The 12323-nt window shown below is 31.3% G+C and overlaps 1 protein-coding gene across 1 annotated transcript; it reads left to right on the forward strand.

The window, feature by feature from the left end:
* Positions 1-1700: 1700 nt before the first annotated feature.
* LOC148272988 (zonadhesin-like) lies at positions 1701-11968 on the forward strand. Its single transcript, XM_088239306.1, has 11 exons — positions 1701-1784; positions 2233-2286; positions 2931-3122; positions 3770-3961; positions 4413-4589; positions 5564-5744; positions 8009-8097; positions 8179-8394; positions 9310-9504; positions 10215-10415; positions 11624-11968. The coding sequence occupies exons 1-11, from the start codon at positions 1727-1729 to the stop codon at positions 11845-11847; spliced, it is 1779 nt and encodes a 592-aa protein (XP_088095432.1). The 5' UTR covers positions 1701-1726; the 3' UTR covers positions 11848-11968.
* Positions 11969-12323: the final 355 nt, after the last annotated feature.

Below are 12323 nucleotides of genomic sequence, written 5' to 3' on the forward strand. Positions count from 1 at the left end.
GTGTATTAAGTGGCCACTTAAACCAGCCATAATAGGTCATAAGCCCTGTAAATGCCTAGTCTTCCATATGCCCTTTTATAAAATGTTTTTCATATCTGTTGTAATATATTCATATTTATTAATGTTTTTGCACTATGAATATGTATAATTTTTTTTTTAATTACTGTCAGTGAAAAATGATGTATTTTTATTGACTATTTGAGTTCAGAAACAGTTATTCAAAGGATAAATAAACTTCTGAAGTATATGGTAGGCTTTGCATTTTGAATATATTGCTAGCCCAAAACAACAGTGGGATATCTCTGAAGAACATATTCTGAGGTAATCGGACTTTGAAGTTTGCAAAGAATCTGACTGAACTGAATTATATGAATATAAGGTTCGAACTATCAGTAGGGTCGCAGTGGGTCACATCTTGCTGATGGGTGTGATTCTATAAAATGCTGCGAACGCCCAGTTGCATTCCACCGGCAACACTACTGACTAGTCAAACTCATTCATGTTCACGTCGCGAACCCTGGGCAATGGGATCACTTTCATAACGGTATGATGACAGCACATATGGAGAGGATGAAAAGCAAATTTCTGGCGCCTCCAAAACCGAACGAACCAGCTAAGGGAAGGTACCCTGACAGAAAAATCCACCAGAGAAGGCAACGTGAAACCACTTTGGTCATATTTTCCCAGGAATCACTTTGGCGAGTACATCAAGAAGAAGAATTAATATTATATTTTCACATTGGTTATCTAACTTAAATATTGTATTATTTGAAACTATTATTGAATTTATTTTATAAACATATCAGCATGTTTATCTCAAGAGAGGACGTTTCGGGTTTAATTCACTGTTGCGTTAGGCTAGCAATATGTAAGTAGTAAGTATGTATTTGTTCGCAAAACATATGTCATAAATTATCATTCTAAGAAGCAACTTGGAAATCTATTGATTATTCATTTGAACAGCTGTTTTATAAGAAATAGTGTTAAGTCAATGAATCAAAAATATTTCTCGATATAACCTAGTGTGTTCATGCAGTAAGATATTTAATTGAAAAATGGAGTCCAAAATGCATGATAATTGCTGAATACTGATAACTGAAGTGAAATAACAACAAATTTAATTCCGTGAAGTATGGATAACATTCAGGATGCATATCCTTTGTATTGGAGACTAAACCTTCCCCTTGCTCTAAATTCATCCCATATCTTGTCAATCTTATCCCCAGAAGTGGTTTTGCACTTATCTAAATTTATTGTGTAGTATACAGTTTGTAAATGAATATAAGCATATTATTCTCCCCTCCTTTGTGAGTGTCTGGTTTTTTGTGGCAACTGAACCTATGATATGCCCATTTTTGAGAATATGCAGACACGACATAAATATTTATTACATAAACAATGTCTATTAGGATGTAGTAAGTAATGAACCCTTTCCAAAACTTGTATGAAAATAACACCACACAAATGGTAAACACTAAACATATAAAATAAATATCTAGGTGAGTACTTAAGTATTATTATTTCTATTGTTTTTTCAATTTATTGGGTTTAGATTCCAAATTAATGTTTGATACATAACTTACTTATTTTTTTTTGTCATGTTTGTCCCATTTTATTTCAAGTAATAGTCAATGTACTTAAAGCAAACACCAACTTAACTTGGAAAATGATAAGTCGAAGCATCAGAAACAAAATTACTCATTACTGTTGTTATACCTTTGTTAAAATGGCGTTTATTTTGTATACTACCTTTTGCTTACTTTTCATCCTATCATTTAATCTTGGTAAGAATAATCATTACTTGATTTATCATGTTACAAAAAAACAAACTATTTGTTTTCTGACATATTGAAATAAAGTAATTTTCACAAAAAACATTACTGCTGCTTATAACACCACAGAAAATACATTTAATTATATGCTAACACCCATAACTTATATGTTCTAATTTCACGGAACTTTGGTCCTGAATTGAGTTAGGGCATACTTATATCTTATGGGTGACCCCTGTATTATAATGGCTAATGGCTAAGATACATGCCTCACACACAGAGGGTTCAAAGTTCGATTCTTGGTGAGATCACCCAGAAGAAATATGACTATTTTCAAGCCTGGGTATTCTGTGCTGTAATTAACAACTGTAATTGTATCTCTTGGCCGTTTTTGGTGCTAAAACAAATGAAACATTAATTATTTTTGCCTTATTAATAGTGTTTTTCAATATTTTTTCAGATAATACCTTAACACAAGAAGTTGGAATTGTTCCTATAAGCGCCGTACTTACAAGTAAGAAAATATGTGTGCCAATTTATTTGCATTTATAAATAAATAAACATGGATTGATAAACTTGAACATAATTTTTTAAATTGCCATAACATTGTAATATAACTGTATGGGTAGTTGTTTATGACTATTTGTCTATAAGATTCTACTAAAGCAAAAGTTTTTTATATATATTAGAAATTAGAAAACTTCCAACAGACAAATCGTCACGATTGTAGAACAACAACGGACGTGAAGTTGTTTTAAAAAAAATAGTTGATCTTGAAAAGGTTAAAAAAATTAAAATATGTATAACTAAATCAAATCTCAAAGGATGTACTTTTGTCTTTATCGTGTTATGCCTTAAAGTGTTAAAAAAAAATTGAACTGCTCTCTAGTGAAGTTGAAGAAAATCACATGCCTCATTGTTCTACGATCATGACAAAATGTAAGCAGTGTACATTAAGTGATTAAATAATGGAATTTGACTAACGTTAGTCACAAAAAAAATAAGAACACTATTGATAAAAGGCAATCCTCATAGTTACGTTTATTCTCATTGAAGGTTTTTGTCAAGCTTGGATTCTCCGTGCTATAATTAAATACTATGGCTTTTTGGTGATATGTGTTGCATATTTTTTTTACAGCATTTGTTTTGTTTTTCAAGCTGATCAACCAACATGTGAAAAACCAAATGAAGAATATAACCTGTGTGGAACTGCATGTCCTGATACATGTGAAAACTATGGGAAACCTCGTATTTGCACAAGACAGTGTGTCATAGGATGTTTTTGTAAAACTGGATACGTCAGAGATTCCAATGGTGATTGTATTCTTGTTGAAGAATGTCCTCCCAAAGGTAGGGTTCATAATGTTATCAATCACGTTTGCTTGTATTCTTCTGATCGATTTTAATAAGATGATTATTTTAATTGTCTGTTTATTGTAGGTACAATAAGAAAATTCAGTGCCATGGGAAATTGGATGTAGAAAATGCTTTCTTACATGATGTAAAAATTAGAGCATTAAAAAATGCATTAAAAAAAAATAATAACTTCATTGAACAACATCACAAGTTCTTGTGAATCAACCAATAAATTACAGTATTGAAATGTGTTGTGATAGATTTCCAGTTTTCGGAAAGCCATTTTTTTTCTTTTTTATGCTTTTTTATATTTTTTGTTTATTATGTTTTGACAGCTACGGTGTTCTACTTTTAAACGTCATGGAGTAATTACAAAGTTACAAAACTTCGAAAAATCATAACGATGAGAATACGATACATAAAATTGTATTTTTTTTTTTTGGCTTAGTTTGATTGTCAATAAATGTATATATATTTCTGAAATACCAATGAACTTCCTCATTTGTATTTGAATTTGTCTTTTTTGTATGACTTTGTAATATATAAATTCCTCATGTTGACTTTATTCAAATTTATTTGATTAAATTTGAATAGTGAATATGAATGAGATTTGTTTTTATATTCACAAAAATGCTTTTTAGAACCAGAAACACCAAAATGCTCAAATCCTAATGAAGTTTACTTAACTTGTGGAACTGCTTGTCCATCTACATGTAGAAATTATAACTCACCAGGTATCTGCACATTCAACTGTGTAGTAGGTTGTTTTTGTGATGAAGGATATGTACGAGATGACAATAATAGATGTGTTCTTGTTGCAGATTGTCCCAAATGTAAGTAAATTTTCATAATCTTAAATTAAACTGTTTCATTATACAAAAGTACATTATACAATATTAAACCAAAATGAAGCGAGAATGCTAGCACTCACTGAGCTTAGGTTTTTTTTTTTAAAGTTACATATTATTATCACCAGAGTTGTAGCGATGGTCATGGGCGTCCCGAGATTAGAATTTTACGCCTCCCAAGACTTATTTTCTAAGAAGAGGAAGAAAAAAAAGAAGGCCGTGGGTCAACAAAGTGCACTCCCATGAGGGTTGCGCCCCTGGCAGCTGCCCACATGGCCAGTCTCTAGTGACGATGCTGATTATCGCCATCAGTTCTACCGCTGATAATATTGATAAAGATGATATAATGTCATTATAAAAATACAAATTTAACAGTGATTATTAGTACAATGTCTATTTTATTTATTATTTATACAACTTACGTCTGTTTTTTTAGATGGTAATTGCAAAGTGGCATCATTTTTTGAAACAAAACCAAAGCCTGGAGTGGCTTGTGAAAGACAATGTGATGGCCCAATTCAATGTTCTGCACCACCAAAAGGGAAATGTGTCTGTACAAGCGGCAACTTCCGCGACTCATTAGGTCAATGTGTTCCATTAAGCAAATGTCCAGGTGAGACACGTTAAACTACTTATTTTTGTTTTTAATGTACATATGTTATTATTATTATGTTAATAATAACATATATACATATGTAACAGTTATGCTATTACCATTCAAGCCTCTCCTACAAAGTTCCTTCTGAAAATCAATTATTACTGCAATTTACAGTTCTTTCAGTAATGGTTGGATTTTATAAATTATAAAAAGATATATTCCGCTATATTTTTTCTCTCTCCGCTCCAAAATATGATCACGTTAAAAAACTTAATATCCTATCTGCTTACTTTATACGAATAATATAACATAATACAGTAACACAGAGCTGGGTTGTGGTCCCGTGGCTAGTGCCTCGGACTCATGATCTTAAAATTGAAATATTTCATAAATCGTAAGAACGCAAACATAAATACATATTTTTTGTAAAAAGCATTTGAAAAAAATAGTGAGTAAATTTTTTTTCATCTCTTTCTAATAGTCCAATAGTACAATGTTTACCTCGAATTCAATTAATTTGTCAAAAACATGTTAAAATTTATCTATAATTTACTAAAAAAATGTTTAAATAATCTGTCTCCACACTTACTATTTTTTAATAATGTTTGTATGAAAATTATCACAAACTGAAAAAAATAAAAATTTGGACATTCATTTTAAATGCAGGTGGTAAGAACAGATACTATGGATTAGAGCTCTGAGTTTACGCATTTGATTTCTGTTTTCTGTCACATTTAAAATAGCCACAAAATGGAATTTTTTGATAAATCATCAAAATGCAAACATGTATTTTGTTTTACAAAAATCAATGATCCAAATAATAATTCTTTACTGTTTTGTATAAATACATTGAATTTTAAAATAAAGACATCAGTCTTGAAGATGTCGCGTAATCGATGAAACCGGTCACTGGTTATTTCAAATTTGTGGATTAAGGTATCATATATCTTTTATTTCTATGATAAAAATATTTTTGAATGAATTTTCAGCCGGTTGTAGTGGAGCAAATGAAATATATGATTCAAGAGTATTGGAAGACTTAAAATGCACCTCTATCAATAAAAAAAATGTTCCCAAAGCTGCTCCGGTTGAAGGCTGCTATTGTAAAACAGGATATGCAAGAGATAAGAAAGGTGTCTGCGTTTCCATCAATAAGTGTACAAAAAATAAATATTAAAACTGAAGTCTGATAACAAGGCTAGTGTTGAAATGAGAATTTTCTATGAAATAAAAATGATGTTGGAGAGTCAAGATCTGATTATATTCAATTCCTTTCTATAGTTCTTCTCTGTTCATTCTTGTAACTGTTAATAAATTACAATAAAAAATATAAATTTATTATTAATATTGTTGTTAGTCGGTTTTTAGTGTGTAATTACTTGAGTTCTAGATTTCATACTTTTCCTTTGTGTTTCAAAGCAAATTTAAGGAATGTACATATGAATTTAAGGAAAATATGAGTAGTAGAGTTTTCCAAACTTTTGAAAAAATCACAAAAAATATTTTTATTTCAAGTTTGTCCAGACCGGGTTTTGTAATTATGACTCGATTGTTTGACAATAAACATATGAGCAAGAGTGGGTTTCGCACCTCACCTAAACATTTATTTAGATATTTCAACACAACGGAGCCGGATTGTGAAGCATTCTTCTTATTTAGTAAACATGTTGAAAGACTTTTTTTCAAAATTAGGTGTATTAAATAAATTACTGAACTATTTGTCATTTTGTAATTTTTGAAGTTCTAAGAAATACAAGTCAAAATATATATTGTGCATGTCGTCGGCCTAACTTGTAAAACTTGTAAGTCCCAAACTTATTTTTGTTCAGGGGAGTAAAAACAGTTTTTACTTCACTAGCGAATTTATTTCGTTATTAAAAAAAAAGTTATACTGTATAAATATAAAAGTTTTACATACATATAGATTATTTGAAGTCCTAAGAAAATGCCAAAATGTAATTTTTGTCCGTTTGTAGACTTACGAGTTTTATAAGTTACGGTGACATAATATATAACATCTACCGCAGAATCATAAATTTTATAAAGGAATGAATTCCCCCCAGTGCAACAAGGGGATAAAATATTATTTTCTAGATATGTATTTTTTTCAGTGATTGAATAAACAAATTTAAAAAAACTAGTCCATTAACTATATAAACCATATTTTACAAATAAATCCAATATTAATTTAACATATGATTTGACTTATTTACCAAATGAAAATATTATAGACACAGGTGAACTCTTGTGCAGGGTCATTTAAAAAAAAAATCATATTTATATAACAAAATATAAGCCTAAACTGAAATATTTTTTAAATTATCCACTAGAGAATCTGAGAAGATTCTTTTAAATCATCTAAAAACTATTGTGAGAGTTGAAAAAAATCCTTCATCCTCCCAAGTAACCTACATATAATATACGGAACTAAAATAAATATCTATTATACAAAAACAAACTTCAATAGGTAATAATGTCATTATATATTGTAGTTCCTAGCAAATGAATGAATAGCTGGTTTTTTACATTAGATATGTGTGATATTAACTCAATAAAATTAATACCAAATCGATACACTAAAAATGTATATTCAATGAATAACAGTAAAGTACTGAAAGTACATACCAATATAAATATATAATTTCGTTCCTTCTATAAATGGATGATTAATAGAGCCATTAAAACCTTTGGTTCTGTTATCAGAACAACAGTCAGTTGATGTATTTATGATCATCCGTGGCTCCACAGCCAGTTATGGGCCTTAGCCTCCTCCAACATTTGTCGCCATCTCCCTCTAACCTGGCATGTACTTCTCCAGTCCCCGATGCCCGATGTCATTAGCATCCACATCCCGCTGCACTCCATCCAGCCATCGGAATTTGGGTCTACCGACCCTACATCTACCTTGGGGCGCCGTGTGAAGTTTGTATCATATTAGTTTGTATCTTATTGGGCACTCGCTCTTCACTCATAGTGAAAATGACATAAGTAAAAAACTTTTTTCAAACAATTTTTGAAATGTTGCAGTTAGAGATTTTTACAAGATTCTCTCTAAGGTCTCATATTTTTTTTTCTTTTTTAGCATCATAATTTTGTAGGATTAGCTTTAAAATATTGAAAATACATTTTTCAACATAAAACTTCACTCACATAAGCCATGAATGAAAGTGATTTAAAAAATATATATTTGTACAATATTTGCAGAAAATATTCTATAAGTATGTAGCAAGTAGCGACCAGTTCATGTTTTCAAATATTAAAAAAAAAAATATTTGCGTAATTGGTAAATGAACGTGACGTTTATTTTTGATTTTTACTTTGGACAAGTTTTTTTGTACCTATGATTAAAACACATATTTTAATGTAGACACAGCTGCTACATCTATCCGTTGAATTGCGGTAAGTGACATTTTGAAAGAGTAAGATATTCTCAGTGTTATATTTACCTGGTATAAAATGGATGTAAAAGTCATGCCATTTGCTTTTAAGTTATTAATTTTAAGTGTAGTTTTTCAAAATGCGTGTAAGTTTTATTTCAAAATTACTTAACCTAATCTTCGAGTGGTGTTGTTCAGATTCCAATAAATAGATTTTCATTTTTCAGGTTGCTTTAAAGGTGGTAGTCAGATAAAGAAATGCTTCGGTAAACATGAGCGCTATAGAGTGTGTGGCCCACCGTGTCCTCCTACGTGTTATGATTTGATTGAAAAGTCAGCTTGCCGCAAAGAAGAAGTCTGTGTCAAAGGCTGTTTTTGCAAGCAAGGATTCTACAGAAATGATGATGGGGATTGTGTATTGCCCGAAGACTGCTTCCCAGAATGTAAAAATTGATTCATATAATAATTTAGTCAATAACTAGATGGATTTTATAGTTATTTAGAATTTACAAATTATATTGTTCATACATACATAGTTATTTTAGTGGTGATTTCACAAGGTTTCATCACTTTGATAATATATGTGAGTAATTATTTAAAACCAAAATGATGCTGTAATAAAATAACCAAACTGTACAATATGATTACCATATGAAATTCATCAATTTTTAATAATCAAATTAATCATTGTATTATTTTGGATTTTGAAGGTTGATTAAATATGATTACAACCAGGATGGTCGCTGTTTAATTCTTTATCAGCAAATCGACCATAGTTCATAACTTACAAATATATTACATTACTGTATCAACAAATTAATTGAACAATATTTCATCCAATCGTTTATTTATCAACTGATGTACCTATTAATAATATTTTATAAAATTTATATTTGAAGAACTAACTTTGTGGTTATTCATAATGGTAAAATAAATAAAAACAACTATGTTTTTATCCACTTTTATTTTCTACCTACCGGTTTCAAAGCTATACACGCTTCTTTGCCTTATGATGATATTTTAGTTCAAAAATTCTTTGATAAACAATGTTTTTACCAATTGTTCCAAAATTATCATCATTAATTGAATGTGGAAGAGGCTAGGATTGTATGCCAGGATAGACGTGTGTGGCGGTCCATTTTCTCTGCCTACCCCTACGGAGAAATGGCGTGATGGTAGTAGTAGTAGCAGTAGTTCATTTTGGAAGTTCACATAAGAAAAACACACCTTCATAACTTAAATAAGTACCTACACATATGTGCTTTTTTTTTCATGTACCCATATATTATAATATAGTATATAATTTACATGTTGTTATAAATTGGAAATATTTTAATAAATAAACTTATTGTTTCTAGTGCAAAATACATGTATAACATCCAAAGAAGTCTATAATGAATGCCTGGGGAATTGTGAATATACCTGTGCTAATTACGGAACTAATTTTCATTGCTCCGATATTTGCCAACCTGGCTGCATATGCCAAGATGGCCTAGTAAGAAATGAAGAAGGAAATTGCATTCCGCCTCAGTTTTGTAAAAAGAATCTTGCTGGTGAGAACAAAATTTATAAGAAAAGCAATAGTTTTATTATATCCGAATCTTTGTCGAGTACTGAATTAATCTTTTGAGATATTCTATCGAGATGTACTACACAGAACTCAACGGAGAATGAGAAGCACTTTGAGAAGGCAATATGGAAGTGTAAACATTTAAACATTTTATGTGTGATTGGTTTTAGTTTAACAGATGTCGCAGGAATGATTTTTGATGTTCAAACAACAGCAGGATTGTGAATGTTACACAGTGTAAAATGATCACATAAATCAGTCAATTACAGATTTAATGTATTAGAGTTCCATAAAGAAAGCATCAGTTTCTCCGTCTACGTTGATTTGTCTGTATAATTGAGATTTTATGTACATAATATATTATGTTTTCTTGTCATATGATAATTCATTCCGTGTTCTACCACAACTTCATTTTCATTTTCTGCCACAATTATTAACATGATGATAGACCTCTTTTAAGTTGTCCTAATGCGACTCGTTGAGATTTCTATCTGATATTTTAAGCAACATCGTGATGTTCAGCATCCGCTTGGATAATGAGTAGAGCATTATTATCAGAAACATCTGTATGAAGTTTGAACGACATTCTATCCGGAATTGGCAAATTCGCATTGAGACTAATATTGAGAGAATTGTGCAAATATGTAATCATATGTAATCAATGAATATGGTGTAAATTGATAATGATTTTAGATCCTTTGCCATGTGGAACCTCTTTGGAAGATTTTCATTATTGCAGAGCAGCATGTGAGAGCACGTGCCAAAATTTCGGCACAGAGTTGAATTGTTCTCAAGAATGCAAAGCTGGATGCATTTGTAAAGAGGGACTAGTAAGAGACGAAAATGGTCTTTGCATAATGCCAAAATACTGCAAAAATCTTGATAGTTTGGAAGGTAAGATAAAAGTTAGTTTGGTATGCAGGAAATAATGAATTTTGAAATATTTTTTATGAAAAAGAAATGTAAAAAAATAGCATGCCAGCAAATGAAGTTACAATATTACTGTTGTTGGCATAGGCATGTAGGGAGGTACTATATATTTAAAGAATGATCGTAGTAAAATAATATGTTTAATATCTCGGATACATATTGAACAAAACCCCAAATAATTATTATGACTAATAAATACAGGCAACAAAGGACGATTTGCATAAGAGTGTCTAACTTTTTAATTAACATTGTTTTAATTCAAAGAATATGTGTGTTAGAAAAAAAAATAATTTTGCATTTACTTTTAAACATTAAGGTTGTCCATGAATTTAATTACCTTAGTTCTTGGATAATGGACAATGGCCCTTTCGAGGCTGAAATCAAAAAAGAGCTCGGATACCAAGTTTGGATAAGATATGGAAGGACAGAGGTATATCAAAGCGACCAAAATGAGATTAGTCAGAACTTTAATCTTTTAAATTATTTTATATGGGACGGAAACATGGACAGTAAAGCCAAAAACACGCAAGATGATAGATGCCTTTAAGAAGTGGTGCGGGAGACGTACGCTTAGAATACCCCGGACAGCCAGACGCACCAACACCCCTATTCTTCAGACTCTGAAGCTGATAGAAAGACTCTTGTCCAAATCGTTCTTCGATATTTTGGTTACCTCGCAAGGAGAGAGGAAGATTGCCCGGAGAAGCTTGTTGTGGTCGGCAGCGTAGAGTGAAGAAGAGGACGAGGAAGGTCTCCCATGCGCTGGTCAGGCCAGATAAAAACTGCAACAGGCACTTGTTTGTGGTAGCTTTCAGAAATGCCGGGTACTGAAACAAATGAAGGACGGCAGTCTCGAGAGTACGACATGGTGGTCACGATCTTCAGTCTTGAGGGACCGACTAGGTTGAATAAATACCAAAAAAAACAGTTTTCGGTAAAACATCCATAAAAAGGATTGTGGCATAATTTTAAAGAAATATTGAATTCAATAAATGTAAATTGTGTGTAAAAAAAAAGAAATCTATATGTACCACGCTGTATTTTAATTTGAATCGGCTGTATATAAGTTGGTAGGGTATAATTACATATCCATAAAAAAAGTATGATGTATGTATGAATGTAATATTACTGATGTAAATCATTATAAGAAGTAAACTTTTTTAAATTTGCAGGTTTTTGCGGTGGACAACACGAAGTTTTTGACTGCGGATCTCCGTGTGACGTCAAATGCAGTACTCTGGGACAACCTTGTAAAAAGTTCTCACTTGAGTGCGTAAATAAATGCTACTGCCAAAAAGGATACGCGCGAGACCATAGAAATGTTTGCATCCCTATCAGAAAGTGCCCCAAGTCCTGTCCGAGTTTACTTTTCTTCTATAATTATATTTTAAGTTAAACACTAATGTTATAATAATTATGTGTAATTAATAATAATGTGTTAATAATTTTAAGTTGAACACTAACATATCTAAATATGTGAGGCTGATACAATTAATAAAATTACCGAATCAAAGTTATTTTATTCGATCTTTATTAAAGAAAGCTATGAATGATTATATCTGAATTATTGTTCGTAAATTTTCACGGCCTTTCAGATACTTGTGATGTTTATCTGGGTTGTTGTGCCGTGCATTTATTATTCTTTTTGCAAACGTTTCGCACAGCGTTAGTGCTTGGTCATAGTGGCGTAGAATTTGCAGGGCGGCGCGGGCGCGGTGAACTCAAACATTTGGTAAACGAATGTAGTGCAAACCCTTCGCGAGTATGGTCAAGCCCTTACGGTGTCCGAAGAAAAAGAAAACACCCCAAAAACCTAGAAAAACATCACAAGTGTTTATATATCAATATAAAAATGTATGTAGATTTAATATA

This window comes from Micrasema longulum, unplaced genomic scaffold (assembly GCF_059751315.1).
Source record: "Micrasema longulum isolate JH-2025_06_02 unplaced genomic scaffold, ASM5975131v1 h1tg002119l, whole genome shotgun sequence".
NCBI classification, from domain to species: Eukaryota; Metazoa; Arthropoda; class Insecta; order Trichoptera; family Brachycentridae; genus Micrasema; species Micrasema longulum.